Source organism: Rhododendron vialii, chromosome 13a (assembly GCF_030253575.1).
Source record: "Rhododendron vialii isolate Sample 1 chromosome 13a, ASM3025357v1".
In the NCBI taxonomy this organism is placed as follows: domain Eukaryota; kingdom Viridiplantae; phylum Streptophyta; class Magnoliopsida; order Ericales; family Ericaceae; genus Rhododendron; species Rhododendron vialii.
The window spans coordinates 13,682,961-13,698,633 of NC_080569.1; the positions used below are offsets into that span (position 1 = coordinate 13,682,961).

The window sequence follows — 15,673 nt, forward strand, 5'->3', positions numbered from 1 at the left end:
ATAATTGAGGTGCAATCTATGACAACAAAAGAAAGTGATCTCATGGGACAGGGCATGGCTAGCGGTTGGGGAGGAAAGATCTCGCGGAGAGATCTTAGATTTCACATTAGGTTATGGATAGTAATGAATTGGCTTATGTGGAGAATATTTGTTTGGTTTCTTCGATTCAATATTATCTTGTTACCTGCTAATTGTAAAGTAAGAGGGGTGGTTGGGTTGGATTATTCTACTGGGTGATTTATCACTCACGGATACGTCTGTATCCTGGCAAATCGTTTGCTTCGGCGATCAATTTGCCAGTGGGCGCAGGATTCAATGGAGAGGATTCAAAGATGTTGCAATTCAACACGGAAAGAATATCAGGAACGAAAATCGAGTATGTTTCAGATTTGTATCAAGCCTAGAGTCAGCTCTGAAATTAATGTATTTTGAATCAGTAAATTTATCTTATGACTGTAATAGTTAAACTTTATTTTGAAAAATTATATTTATTTAGCAAATTTTCTTAAGATTTTATTTTATATTGCTTCCGGAAAGTCGGGGCGTTACAGCTTATTACAATGTGGGGTGTTTTTTTAGCATTGTTGTTAAGTTTGCTTATCCATGCCAATTTGCTTATTACAATGTGGATGCTCTTAGTTTTATCGGCTATTCCATAAAATATGTTACCATATAAATTCTTTCTACGGCGTTGAAACTGAACATCTGAATAAAGTCTAGCTAGTTAATCAATTATTTTTATTGTTTCTTGAATTCTTTCGCCAATTATGAATGTTATATCACAACCCATTTAGGATCCATTCTCCCTAACGTTTTTACTTTCCCATTTTGTGTGCTGTGTTTGTTTTTTCTAAAAAAATTTAGATTCGCGTCATATTTTTTGGATTAATTATCTTTCACAACAATAGGAATCTAAAAAATAAAAAAAAATTGACTAAAAGCAAAGTTCACTATAGACGAAAAATACCAAACAATTTTTTTTGGGGTTAATTTTAGAAATAGTCCCTCTAGTTTCCGTGTAATCTCAATTTCATCCCTATAGAATTAATTGTGTCATTTTTAACCCTATAATTTATATTTTATCTCAATTTGGTCCCTCTCACTGACGGCGTTAGTAAAACTAACGGAACTCATGAGTAAAATTGACATTTCGCTCTTAGAGGGACGAAATTGAGACAAAATATAAACAAGAGGGACTATTTTAGAAAATTTACATTTTTTTATTTTGCAAAGACAAACTCACACCTAAAATCTTTCTCTAATTGAATAATCAAAATGTATTGAGGAAATTAAAAAATTTATTTTCAAATATATTATTGATAATATTATAAAATTCGATAACCATCCCTTAGTTAAATATCTTTGCATCGATTTTTTTCCACTGGATTTATCTTAATTTTTACAATCCCGTTACATATGTTATTTTCTATGCGATTACAAAAAAAAAAAAAAAAGTTATGAAACACTTTGTTAATCCCTGTATGAAACATTTTTCTTTCTTTCTAATAGCGAAAATAAAGATTTTTTTTTTTGGTGAATAAGGAAAAAGTTGTGATGAAACATTTTGTTACGAAACATTTTTCTTTTTTCTAATAGAGTGAAAAAGAACATAATGGGATTGTACAAATCAAGATAAATCCATTGAAAGAAAAAACTCAATGTAAAGTTATTTAACTAAGGGATTCTTTTCAAATTTCATAATATTATCTGTTTTATATTTTAAAATAATATTTTTTTATTTCCCCAAATATATTTTGATTATTCAATCAAAGAAAAATAATTAAGGTGAGAAATATATTAAGTACCAGTTTGTCTTTGCAAAATCAAAAATAAAATGTAAAATTTTTAAAACAGTCCCTCTAGCTTACATTTTATCTCAATTTCGTCCCTCTACGAGTGAAATATCAATTTTCCCCAGAGTTCCGTTAGTTCTAATAACACTGTCAATGAGAGGGACCAAATTGAGACAAAATATAAACTACAGGGTTAAAAATGACACAATTAATACTATAGGGACGAAATTGAGATTGCATACAAACTAGAGGGACTATTTCTTAAATTAACCCTTTTTTTGTCTAAAATATTGTCTTATATGAAATTTGTTTAACATCGGTCCACATATTTATATTTTTCTGTTTCCTCTCATCGAGGCGAATAATTGATCCAAAAAATTAAAGTGAAACAATTTTCTAGACGAATTATCAAGAAAAGTATAAAAATACAAAAAAAAAAAAAAATTTGGACGATAATTCCAAAATTTAAATGAAAAGTTATATGATTGAATCGAGCACCGATAGATATCGGATTTATCTGATTTTCTGCGGCAGCCCTTGAAAAAATATTGTACATTTAATGAACGGCTCGCATCATTTGTGTGAGACCCATAGTGAACCCCACACAAAAATCTATGCACAATCTTTTTTTTTTTTAAAATATCTGTGTGAACAAAATTACTGTTTTGCTTATCTGATATATGTAATGTTAACTAAAGCGGGAATTTGGATGTATCTGGACTTGTGAATGATTTGTCAATTCAAATTGCCATGGTTATGTTTTTCTTTCTCTTTTATTAGTGGACATACGTATTATCTTGCACTTAGCAAAATTTATGTGGTTAAAATAATTCTAGACAGATAAACCAATAATATTGGAATTAATGTAATCTCTCACACTGAAACTGTGAGGGAGCAGTTGTATTTATACTTGTAAGGATACAAGATTGTGATATACATGACCACCAATTTGGTGTATCAATACAAACTAATAGATTAGGATCATTATCTAATATAAACGTTTATTTTATCCATTTAAGATTAGGACCATTATATTATCTAATATAAATGTTTATTTTATCCATTTAAGATTCTAATTTCAATGAATGCATCTCTTATTAAAGATTTACTTTAAAAAATAAAAAAAAAGATTTGCTTTGGGCCTGGAAACTTCAAGGCCGGACTTGAAATGATCAGGATAATTGTCGAAATATATGTGGAGTATTTTATTCTCCAACTTGTATGGATCCACGTTACGCTCAATTTTTTTGGCCATCCACAAAAATTATTTTGCAAGAAGAAAACATTTCACATATACATGTTGTTCAACCAAGCAATGGGCTGTTTAAAAAAAAAAACACATTAAGCGGTGAAACAATATGGAGCATATTCCATATTCCTACATACAGTAAGTTTTTGGGTGCCAAGCGTGATGGTATCCATTGACGATCTGGACCTTTCAAACTTGTTTCGAAGAGCCCAAATTTATTCTCTTCTCTCCCCTAGCCTCACCCAACCACTCTCTCTACTCTTTTCCTCTTCCTAAAATTTGAATTATCGAAAACGTATTTAAACGGTCCAGATTGCCGACCAGATATACCGTACCGGCGCGCAAAAATTCCTGGCGAAGTAGAGGCAGTTAAAAAGGGAGCGGTTTTCGTTGGTGGCCAGTGGGGGCGGGTGCGTGGGGAAATCGTGTTCCACGTGCTCTGAATTTCCTCACGTTCCATTCATGTAATTTCCCTTCCCTTGTTGTTTTTCTTGGGTAGGGGGGGCGTTGAACGAACACAATTTCCTTACCCGCCGATTTCTCCTTTTTGCGTGCGTTGCGTACTTCACGAAGGAAAACGTTTTTTTAAAATAAAAAAAAAATCATGAGGGACCCATGTGATCACCGCACAAACCACCTTCCCTATATATATATTAACGGCCAGCAGACGTATACCTATACATCTCTCTCTCTCTCTCTCTCTCTCTCTCTCTCTCATAGCTGTTGGGCTTCTTCATCCACGTCGTCCGTTCGTTTTCAAAACCTCGTTTTTGTTGAATTTCTTTTTTTAATTCCTCGGGTCTTGTTTGAAAAATGAAGAGGAATTGTAACTTGGGCCTCCGCCTCGTACCGCCTTCCGCGGCTCTCCGTTTCCCGGATTCCGACGACAACCGCCACCAGGAGGAGGAGGTGGAGAGAGAAGAACAACGGCCGCTGACTATATTCTATAACGGAAGGGTCTGCGTTTGTGACGTCACAGAGCTTCAGGTATGTCTCTCTCTCTCTCTCTCTCTCTCTCTCTCTCTCTCTCTCTCTGTAGCTAACTTGTCATATTTGAGTCCTAAACTATTCAGGAATCCTTATTGTTTGCTTATTTCTCAAACTAAGGCAAAACACCAAATTAAGTTTGTTTTGTTGTTCTTTAGCTTATTTGCTCATTGTTACGCAGGGTGATGTAAAAATATAAGCAAATCACCATGATGAGTTTTCAGAAAATCATGTTATGTGGTTTTTTTTTTTTTTTAAAGTAAAATGCGATGGATTATCACACGGAACTTTAGTTTAATTGAGCATGTCCAAATACTCTGAAATATTATTCAGTGGTTGTGGAGATCGGATACTGGGACTCCTGTTGGATCTAATCTCGGATCTAGGAGACTGATTCGACTCATTCATTTTGTTTGGCTAATCGAGTTTTTTTCCGTCCATATCAGAAATATGAGATTTTTTTTATTATCAAAGGCAAAAATTATCTTCATTGTGTATCAGTATCAAAACGAACAAAGTATGTTTTGCTTAAAAATAACTGACGGCTATGATTTTAAATTAAAGAACTCGAAGAAAATTATGTTTCGTTCATATGGATGTCCATTGTCCAGTGTCCTATAAATGAACACGCCTATTATTTTTGGCATTTACAACAAACTTGACAAGCAAAACAAAATGAATAATTTAATTAACTCATATATAGGTCCGAGACACGATCCATCCAAAGGGCACACCACCCTACTTGACGCCAAGGAGACCCTCACCTTCCAATATAGCAATTGGGTTGATGCGTAGAGCCCAAGAGTCAGGGAGAGAAAATAAAATCTTTCTTAGCTTTTGAGATCCACCTCTTTCGAGTTTCGATCACATGAGTGTTGACTGTTTTTTTTTTTTTATCTTTGAGCAGCAAAGAAATAGTATTTTTCATTAAAAGAACGATCACATGAGTTTTGGTTGTCTAAACATATCAACAACAATTGTTTAATTTTATTTTTGTCAGCAATATTACCAATAACTTGTTCAATCATAGTATCATTTATGTTTGGGCGCAGGCGAGAGCGATCATGATGCTTGCAAGTCAAGAAATGGAAGAAAAGGTGAAGAGCTTGCTTGGTTCAGAGCTCCCATCACCATTGCTTCAGTCTCCGGTGTGTAGCCCTACCACAGGTCTCTCTATGAAGAGATCACTGCAACGGTTCCTCCAAAAGAGAAGGAACCGATTTCAAGCAACATCTCCTTACTGATCGATCACTTGTTATTATATATATATATTTGCTAGTGATCCACTTTGAGTTGAGAGATCGAGTTTAATTTGATTTAGTAGTAATTTAGGCCAAGAGATCAAGAGCTTTTGTAGAGATTGTTGTTCAGTTCTGGATCCTTGATTAGGAATTAAAGTAAAATCCATGGCCCACGGGGCACGCATGTAATTTTATTTTGTTATCGGAAAAGAAAATTGTCATTAATATTGATGAATGAACAAAATTTGAGGTCTGTAAAAAATGAAAAATACATGAGTCACGAGCTTCAGAAAGAAAATATCAACTACGGTCACTTCCGAAATCTCAACTTAGCCCTCGGCTCAATTTTTTAGTATTTTTTATAAGAAAAAAAAACAACTAACCAATTAACTGCAACAAAACAACAGAAAAAAGCAACAAAAAAAAAAAGGGAGAAAAACAAATCTATTGTAGATTTTTTTGATTGACATGAGTTGTGTTGCCTAGGAGTAGCATATATAATAGAACTCAACTATGGGTACCGAAATATTATGTGTATTGAAAATTTACAACGGCGTGTGCCATGCCACAAGAATAATCTAAACCGTTTATTAATTTTTACATAATTTTTTGAGTGGTCTTGCATAAAATCAGATCAATTGGAAATGTGTGAGTGGTTGATTCAATTTTCCAAACTCTTAAGTTTCGTTGGATCTTAAATTCTAAATGAAAACTTGAAAGATTGTGTCAACCATTTAGATATATCCAATTGAGCTAATTTTTTACAAAGGTCACTCGAAAAATTATTTTAAAGTTAATAAACGGTTTGAATGACCAATCCCACTGTCTACTAATTAGGAGTGTATGGCCCCAAAAGAGCTAATATGACCTAGAAGGTTTCAAACCCAAGATCTTAAGAGGGAGCAAACCTTTTTCCTAATGATAAATCATGCGGCTAGGGTATCTTCGGGGGGAGAGGGATGCCTCCTCCACCGCCCTCCCTCCCCTAGTCCTCCTCCTCCTCCCCTCCCCTCTCCCCTCCTCTGCTTCCCTCCGCTCTCCACTTGGGTTATCTCATCGATCTCCATTTTGGTATTGTCCAAGCGTTGCAAAGCTACAATAAGGTCTCCGACCGTTGGTGGGTGTACTGGTTTGGTTCGTCTCCTCGGCTTCCCAAATTTGGTAGATTGAGGCCGGTGATGAGGTAGTAAAGATGAGGTTGGGTTTGGGGTTTTGTTTTCTTTTCCAATTGTTTTTGTTCGATTTTCTCCCAGCTGGTTTCCTCAGTCCGGCGACTATACTGGTCGGGTCCGGTGGGTGCTAGTGATGGGTGAATAAGTTTTTTCCTTTCGGTTGTGTGGTTTGGGTCTCGAAAATGGAAACCAGTGGCTGCGTATGTCGCCGGCTTTTGCCTTCCCGCGCGCCGGAGCCTGCTGTGATAGTGGGGGCTTGAACCGGAGTGGCGTCCATGCTCGAGACGATGAAGGCTTGCTGGCATTCCGTTGGCACTATTTTCCTCTCAATAGCTGACCGGCATGCATAGCTTTGGTTTGCGTTTCTGTCTGTTGATTCCATCTACGCTACCTGAAAATGGTTTGAGCTAGAGTTCCCTTAGGATCCTCTACGACTAAATAGTGGACGGGACCCTATGCCGACACCTCATGTTGGTCTGCTTTGGAAGTACGCGTCATAGAACATACAAGAGTATTAGTGTTTGGGCTCGTGTCTTTACATTTTGGTAATTTTGATTCACTCCCGTATTTTGTGATAGAATCTTTACTTGCCTACACGTTTTTGTAAGTGCCAGATGGCTTTGATATTGAAAGGAATTTTCCTCCGATCAAAAAATATAAGTATGGATCTTGTCAAACAAACGGGCCTTAGCATATGCACTCAATCCAACCCTGATCCAAGAAATGGGTTGGGAAAACTTTTACTAGCTTTCAGCTCGAGCATCTCTTTCTGTGCGAGAAAGGTTGATATTCATATGAATGCAACAAAGAGGAAGTGGAAAATGATGAGTATGATTTCGCACACCAGTAGATTCAAGTCACATTATCAACTTTAACAACGATCAGTGGAATGCGCTTCAGAATATATTCCCCTTTTATTATTGCCATGTAGTAATAAGAGCCGTGTATCCTACAAAATGTTTCAAATCGACATTTATTACGCAACACAACTGTTTATGGTTCAGAAAGAGTACATACATAAACGGCAGCATCAACCACCGCTCATTCATATCATTCAGTTCTGAGAGGACCATTTCGCAAACCTTGCTTCAGATCAGTGCTGCTTATCTTACAATTTTGGCACAACACGAGGAGCATCCCACGGGGTCACTATGTGATCACGAGTAATGTCCTTGAGCGAACGGCAACCACTTAACGCCATAGTTAGCTCAAACTCATCGCGAAGCATTTGAAGCACTTTTCGCACACCGGCCTCGCCATGAGCTGCCAAGGCAAACAGCACCGGTCTCCCAATCTAGAATTAGTCGTAAGATTAGTAGTAAAAAGACGTGCATAAAAAATACATCTGGAATTGTTACGTGCTCCATCTAGAAACACCATAAAAAGGTTAAGTCATTTAGTAGTGGATGTTAGGGGTGGACACACAACTTTTTGATTTTTTGAACAGCGGGTGGACACATAAAACTAGTGATGAAAAAAAAAAACCTAGACATTGGGAACACTCTTCATTCATGGCTCTTACTAGAATTTCTAGGAGCGTGATTGTGTTCATTCCAACTTATTGTCGAGGATAGGTAACTACATAATTCCATGCTCTGATCATCGGAGCCATTAGTATTGAATTTGCTACGAAGGTGTAAGACATGCTATTCCACTTACAAATATTCCTGACGCTCCAAGAGCCAATGCTTTGAAGACATCTGTACCACGCCGAACCCCACCATCTAGGAAAACGGGAACTCGGCCTTGTGCAGCTTTAACAACCTGTAAATTAACCCCAACAACCACAATATATCAATATGACAAACATGGCGTTGACAAGTTGAATACCAATTACTCTTTTTTCAATGAAGAGAGAAGTATAAGATTTGGAAACCATTCCCAAAAAAAATTGAGGCCATGCTGTTAGAGAGATCAATAGGAAAGTGATTACAACCCTAATGAGAAATAAAAATAGGAACAGAGATAGGATGAAGAGTTAAAGAATGAATAATTCTTCAAAGAAAATCACAGGAAAGAGAAAGGGGTCTCTTTTTTCTTACAGAACTAAACTACTTGGTTACCCACGCCTACTAACAACACCACGTGTAACTCAAAACTCTGGAATTTGTGGTACATTTCAAAGAAAACAGATATACCTCCTCCAAAGCCATAATCGTTGCAGGGACATAATCAAGTTGGCGAGCTCCATGATTTGAAACAATGATTCCTGCTGCTCCAGCTTGCACTGATAGCCTTGCTACATGATTTTCCAAAGAAGTGCATTACATGACAAGAATATTACCAAATTAACAAGAACTTCAAGAGTGTGAAGAAAAAACTTCCATTTTCAACATACTTACCATCCTCTGCGGTCAAGACACCCTTCACTAGGATAGGTAAATGGGTGATTGTTTGAAGCCACTCCACATCCTGTCCAAAACGCAAAGCAAGTTATTTGAATAATAATTTCCAGCTGCGGCACGCAAAATCTCATGCTGTGAAAGCCACCTCACCTTCCAGTTAAGAGACTGGTCCATTTGGCTGGAAACATATGAAGCCAATCCGGAATCATCTGTCTGCATGGTCACCCGGAAAATTATCATGAGAAAACACAGCAGATAAATGAAAACCAGTGGTCAATACGTGAAGTAAATCATTCATGTCATTCACCTTATCTATATTCCCGAGATCCAATCCCTCAAAATTCTTCAGTGTCAAATGTGGTGGCAAAGTAAATCTTCAGACGAATCCACCAAAATATTAGGACATAGGTAACCTCATCCAGTTCAATCAGTTAAGCAATAGCTAATACAGAAGAAAAACTCAACCAAGAAAATTTTAAAAACGCAATTAGAGGTGATTGTTTTTTTGGTGTGTGTGAATAATAAGAGGTGATTGTTGCAATTCACCTATTCTTAATATCAGCTTCTCTACGGCCGAGCCTCGGGGTATCCACAGTTAGTGCAATCGCCTTGAAACCTGCCCTTTCAGCTCTTCTAACAAGCTGGGCAACCACATTCCTGTCTTTGAGCACCTGAAGGATAAGCAGACAGAGAGTTAATAAAGCAATGCAAATAGAGCAAAGATACTGAAAACATCAAACACTAGCTAAGATTCAAGCGTTTAGAATGAGCCTATGGGTACACTGCTGATTGGGTGGCAATGCATGTGTCATTTTAGAATCTGTGGTAGAACCCGTAAATTCACAAATGATTCAGAGTTAAGAGATAAAACTACATTAGAAAGGCCTATAACTTTACAGCCCAATTGGATGTTGCCAAAGGCAGGGGGATAATCTCATCTGGGCGGATGAGGGAACGTTTTTTGCTTGATTTGGCTGAAAACTTTTTACCAGGATATACTCATCCCCCTCCCATTTTAATCCCGCCGAAGCAGGATTTGGGGCCAAAAAATTTGGACTGCTCTCGACCAGGGCATAAGTTATCCGGCCTAATCCCCCTGGTTTTTTTTTTACCTTTTCACCACTCCTCATCCACCCTATTCCATCCAAACCGAGCTAAAAACGTCCCCTCATTTCCTCATCCGCCCAGGTGAGCTTGTCCCCCTACCTTTGGCAGCATCCAATCGGACCATAAAGGGATAAGTTATTAACCAATGGATTACTGCAGCGAATTACTCAACTTTTCCCAGAAGGAATAATAGAAACAAGATCAGAAAAAAGACAAGATGAACTCTCAAACTCACATATAGCTGGAAAAAGCGAATGCCAGGTCCTGTAGAGGCAACCTCTTCAACACTAGAAGTAGCCCATGAGGACAGAGTCTGGACAACCAACCAATCATTAGTAACTTAAGAGGCAAAATCATGTTTAATGCAATTAAACTTTCTGAGCCAAGGTACAACTGGTCCATAAAGAAAAGCCAGTATTATGGAACAAAGTGAAACCGAAACAATGAGGAGAGAAACTGGACCATAATTGTGTCAGCAGCAGATGCTGCTCTTGCAGTGGCATACTCTCCTGCAACAAAGAGTTAAAAGCGCCCCCATCAATCTGCCTTGAATTTCATTCCAATAATGCAATATTAAAACATGCCCTCAGAAGGTGTGTTTGTTGTATTCACTCTGAATATATCTTCATTCATGCAGGACTCTATACATTTATGAGTACCCAATACATTTCCATCCATACTTGTGCGTTAAAAATTTTACTCAGTAAAAGAAGCGCGAGCTTCGGAAATGTTAGATACCTTCGGGATGGGCCATTTTCTGCATAGCTGTTGGAGCAATCATGATGGGCATTGAAATGTTGAAGCCCAGGAAAGTTGTGGTAATGTCTATCTTGCTAACATCAATGAGAATACGAGGTCGAAACCTATTTTTTGAACAAGAAAATAGAGCTTAAATAGAAGCACCATTCAAACCTGAAATACAATGTGCAGGAGTGTGGTAGGAACGTTTCTTGACATGGTTTATTCCTCATCTTTTTGCCAATAGTAAAAACTAATCCCATAAATCACTAGATAAGGAAACAAAGGGAAGAGAGAGAGGGGTTTACATTCATCAAGATAAGAACTTACAAAATCTTTGAGAATGCATTGCGGTTCTCTTGGAGAGTCCATTGGTCCTCTGCACCAGATGCATAATAGTCATAAACCATCTTTGGCAGCTTCTCCTTTGCAATGGCTTGATACTCCATAACATTGGTTATCTGATCCATCTTTCCAGTGCACAATTTATGCTATACAACGAAGTCCTGAAATAATATCAGTAAGGATCAAGCTAAGTTCGTTTCAAACAATTTTGACATTCATAATTTTCAAACACTTAATTCAACAATATACCAATGAATCCACATGTATATCTGCGGCACACAAAAGGAAAGAACATTTTCAGATTAAAATATACCCAAGAAAGAAGTAGTACTTCAAGAGGAAAGCCTGAAGCAACAAAGAAGGTGAAGAATGAAACAGTGGAAGTGCTGCAAGAGCAAACCCTGAAGAAGGTCCCAAAACATACCCAATAAGGCGCCCCAGCCCCGAAATCACATGCTACCCATTTTGGCTCAATCAGGGGCTTGATATGGAATGCAGAGCGCTATTGTGGCTGATATTATCAGCCAAAGTTATTTTACTCCTAAAGTTTTACCCCGAGTATCATGTAGATAAGTGGGAAGCTCATGAACTCCAGATTACACAGTCGAAAAAGCTCTTCGTCAAATGTACTTCTGATAGATATAACCCGCAATTCATCTGTATTGCTTACCACTGAAGATTTTCTTTGTCAGGTATGTTCATTCTCCAGTCCATTAAGAAATCAATCAAACCTTTTTGTTTTCTGACTTAAGGAAGACAGAAAGAACTTATGGAACCATGATTTCAGTTTTTCAATGAATATTGCCAGATTGAATCATAGACTAATACAATCAGTTGAACATCCATCCATATAAACAATAACCACTGAGAAGGACTAACTCTTACACAACTCCAAATCTTGTTTTCCTGCATTTGAAAAGCAATTTTCTGACCTTATTGAGTTTTCTCAATCAAGTATAGCTATTAATCCATTTTTTTCCTAAATACATGTGAATGTTCACCAATTATGATACTTACTAATTCTTTGTTTCCTCCATCAGTCAACATCCAAATTCAAAGAGAGAATTCCTGTGAAACACAACCAGCTGAAACATGCACCTAAATTGTACTAAATTTGGTTAAGACTCAAACTCTTACTCAAATTTTTGTTGGCAAATTTTAAACCTTTAAATTTACAATATTGCCATTAATGGAGTTTTTACTCAAATTTGTGCATATTTGTGCTTGGATTTGAGTTTACCCATTGCAACACACAATACCAAATTAAGTTTTTACTCAAATTTATGTAAAAATCTGAGTAAGGAGTGGAGATACTCTAACGTCTCATGTTCGATTCTCTTAGGCAACAATTCTCGAGGCAACCTCACTCCGCGTGTGAAATGGGTATGGGAGGGGCTACAAGGATTCGTTTGAGGTCCGCGCAAGCTGGCCCAGTATTCATCCGAGGTGGCTGTAAGCATTTGACAGAGATTTTTGAGAATAATAAATAAAGAGAGATACATACACACACAAAAATTAAGGACCGTGTCCAGAGTTTTGAGACCAAAGGTATCAAGGCCCCAACATTAAGAAAAAGAAAGAGTGTATGATGCAGAAGAACAGACCTTGGCCTCCTTTGCGGAACTTAAGTATCTCGTGGAAAGATGACAATGAATCTTGAAATACGGAGTACCTCCCAGAGAAGGTGTGTCGATAACTGTATCTATATATATATAGATGAAAGAACGAAGAAGTTCCGAGGTGATACAGAGCAAAAGCTGTTGCAATTATTTTTTATTAGTTTAAGAAGAGAGAGAATTCGGGAGAAGAGCAGGGACAAAAGATTTGCTTTTTTCAATTTTGTGCAACTAAGAGGGCAAATTTCACTGACCTCCCCTGTGGTTTCTAAAATGACTCTGCCTTCCCTTCCTTTTACTGAAAATATACATGTTCCCCCCTCCATCCAAGTAACGTTAGAAATTTGACGGAAAGTTCCAAGACATGTTGATGTCTTGGTGTCCTTACTTTGAATATACCAACAATGCCCCCAACCCTTCAATAGTCTTCATTCTCATAAGCATAAGTCCTTGTAATAGTAATTCATATATTTTCAACCAACTATGTATAGTACATTAAAAGTAACTCTTCTCTCTAAATTTTTAAGTGTTTTCTGCATGCCAAAATTGAATTTCTCCTTCTTCTTCTTCTTTTTGAAATTGAACCAAATTTAGTTAAAGTTCAATGAAAGATTTGAAAGTTTTATGTTTTTATGTGATCATAACATCAAAAAGAAAGTCTGAATTTTTCACGGAAGTTGGCTCGAAATATTTTGATTTTAGGTGCATTTTCCTCTATGAACCTTGTCAATGATCGAACTTAAAGATTGAACTAAGGGTCATTTGATGAGTAATTGAGACCAAAGGAGAGGAATATGGAAAGAATGAAGTAATGAGAATTTATTCTTCTTTTTGTTTTTTGAAAAATGGCCTTCAACGTAACAATCTGAACCACATAACACTAAAAAGTTTTTTTTTTAACATTGTAGTACATAGACATCTAGCTTACAGTGGTTTTGAATTTTGTTTTATCAACTTTTCTAAGTGAATTTGATTCACATGCTCTCAGATCAAGAAAACTCAATAAAATTAAAATAAAATTAAAAAAATGCATCAATTTTCAAAAGTAAAATCACTAAGGTCTCAGATTTGTGATTTTCATAGTATCGGTAAATTATTTTGATAAATCGGTAAATTATTGATAGAAAAAACACGTTGAAAGAACACCAAGTTTCATTTTTTATAAATTGGTAAATTATTTTTGTTACATGTTGATGGATGATTAACGTTAGAACATGTGAATTACTAGTTTTCATCCCTTTTAGTCCGGGATATTATGGGTTTCAAGAGATGGTTGGGTCTAAAATTTTATTAAAAAAAAATTAGTTTCACGTCAAATTTTTATAGATTATTGATTTATCTCGTCGAGAGAAATAAAAAAATTTAGAAAAACACATGAACCAAAATTGGAAATAGTTAGAAAAGATGATTTTATTTTATTTTTACAGAATGTACATATTTCGAATTGCTTTTGTCATTATTATGTATGAGGCAGCGGCAGCGGCAGCGGCGGCATGATAGCAAAAAAAGAATTTTTAAAAATTAAACCACAAAAGATGGAGCGCCTTCATGCCTTTTTGTAAACAAAGACAATTTAATTCACAAGCACAAATTTTCTTTGCCTTTTTTTGTTTAAAACGACATTGAGAAAAAATGAAGGAAAAGATGTATTAGAATCAACAAAAAGTAGAATCCTAGAAAGCCCAAACAAGCCGAGTAATGTATTTTTTTTTTTTCCATAGTTTTGGCTTTAAGATAAACTTGATTCATTTTTTTTTTAATTTCATTGATCATTTTGTTTGAGAAAAATAGAAGAAACAAAAAAAAAAAAAGACAAAATAACAACAATAACAAGAAGAATACGCCAAATGATTTTCAAGTGGATTCAAATCACAAAATGAAATAGATGGATTGTGATTTCAAGAACCAAGTCGGTGCAATTTATTTACTTTGTTAGAAGGGTATTTGGTAATTTTGTTGCAAATGTTAACGCCATCCATGACAAACTAACAGCAAGAGTGCTTGATGATAATGTCAGTTAAAGTAGAGGAGGACGGTGTTATTTCAGAAACCTCAAAGAAGATATCTGTCTATGTCAGAAACCTCAGGGGAGGTCAGCGAAAATTTTCTCAACAAGAACTTATGATCAATTTTGTACTACTCCAGATTAGTTTTCTCTTTTCCAAGAAGTCGGGCTGCTGCTGAGAAGTCCCGAACTCCCACGTCTGCATAATTAGGGGGAAAATGGCCGCGGGGTTTTGTGGTTGCGTCACATCATCAGAGTGCAGTCCGCGTACGTCTTTCATGTATGGAGTGATCAATCCTTCTACGACCACAACCACTTGTATAAATATTTAAACAAATCTGTTTATATTCACATTGAAGTCCAGACATATTATATCTCAAATCTGTATGGACCCCAGCAAAATATGTAAGTATGTGTAAAGTGTTTTTGTATGTGTTTGTAATTGTATAATGGAGTGATTATCTGGTGCTCTTGGATACCACCTCATAAGGCTTCAAATGGCTCTATCACGATATATTCACTTTAGGTCATTTTCTGCTAACTCAAGTAAGTACTTTGCGTTAATCTATCTATAGCATATAAATATAGATTACCAAGATGATAAAACTAGACAATTCTCTCCTCTACAAATTAATTCTACTTCCTTTAGGCCTCGTTCTACAAACTCAAAATAAGTACATATTGAAAATTAAATACTTATTTTTGAAATTAAAGGTGATGTAAATTCTCTTCAGTACAAATTAATTCTACTTCCTTTAGGCCTTGTACCTAGCATACGTTGATAGGGTTGTTATTAAGTAATTGTTCGCTTGGGGGCTCTAAAATTTCTGCGCACAATTCTCTATATATTTTTTCTATCTATCTATTTCCACTCAAGTCTCTTACAAAACCCAAAAAGAACAACTTTTGATGACAAATACTCCACTAAAATAAAAGGAATATCTTGCTTTGAGGATGACAACATAGAGAGACGTCCAAAGTAGTAGGTTTGGTGGTACTCGCTATTATTAACTCCAAATTACAGTAACTTGGCATCATCCCCTTATTATAATGAGAGATAAATTTGCTACAGTAC

The 15,673-nt window shown here is 36.2% G+C and overlaps 2 protein-coding genes across 2 annotated transcripts; one reads left to right on the top strand and one right to left on the bottom strand.

Annotated features, from left to right (window-relative positions):
• The first annotated feature begins 3,701 nt into the window (after window positions 1–3,701).
• LOC131313332 (protein TIFY 5B-like) lies at window positions 3,702–5,495 on the top strand. Its single transcript, XM_058341587.1, has 2 exons — window positions 3,702–4,029; window positions 5,082–5,495. The coding sequence occupies exons 1-2, from the start codon at window positions 3,856–3,858 to the stop codon at window positions 5,271–5,273; spliced, it is 366 nt and encodes a 121-aa protein (XP_058197570.1). The 5' UTR covers window positions 3,702–3,855; the 3' UTR covers window positions 5,274–5,495.
• A 1,837-nt stretch (window positions 5,496–7,332) lies between these two features.
• Window positions 7,333–12,720, bottom strand: LOC131313754 (glycolate oxidase 1-like). The gene is made up of 12 exons (XM_058342251.1): window positions 12,582–12,720; window positions 10,963–11,138; window positions 10,633–10,757; window positions 10,357–10,403; window positions 10,130–10,207; window positions 9,334–9,458; window positions 9,095–9,161; window positions 8,938–9,000; window positions 8,785–8,854; window positions 8,581–8,681; window positions 8,102–8,206; window positions 7,333–7,736 (listed from the first exon to the last, which is right to left on the bottom strand). The coding sequence occupies exons 2-12, from the start codon at window positions 11,100–11,102 to the stop codon at window positions 7,551–7,553; spliced, it is 1,107 nt and encodes a 368-aa protein (XP_058198234.1). The 5' UTR covers window positions 11,103–11,138; window positions 12,582–12,720; the 3' UTR covers window positions 7,333–7,550.
• Window positions 12,721–15,673: the final 2,953 nt, after the last annotated feature.

What these genes read in the sequence shown, in the direction of transcription:
- LOC131313332 (XM_058341587.1), top strand. Translation starts at nt 3,856, where the DNA reads ATGAAGAGGAATTGTAACTTGGGCCTCCGCCTCGTACCGCCTTCCGCG. An exon ending in GTGACGTCACAGAGCTTCAG is followed by an intron (nt 4,030 to 5,081) that starts GTATGTCTCTCT and finishes GTTTGGGCGCAG; the next exon opens with GCGAGAGCGATCATGATGCT.
- LOC131313754 (XM_058342251.1), bottom strand. Translation starts at nt 11,102, where the DNA reads ATGGATCAGATAACCAATGTTATGGAGTATCAAGCCATTGCAAAGGAG. An exon ending in GAAAATGGCCCATCCCGAAG is followed by an intron (nt 10,404 to 10,632) that starts GTATCTAACATT and finishes TCTTTGTTGCAG; the next exon opens with GAGAGTATGCCACTGCAAGA. An exon ending in TTCGCTTTTTCCAGCTATAT is followed by an intron (nt 9,459 to 10,129) that starts GTGAGTTTGAGA and finishes CTTATCCTTCAG; the next exon opens with GTGCTCAAAGACAGGAATGT.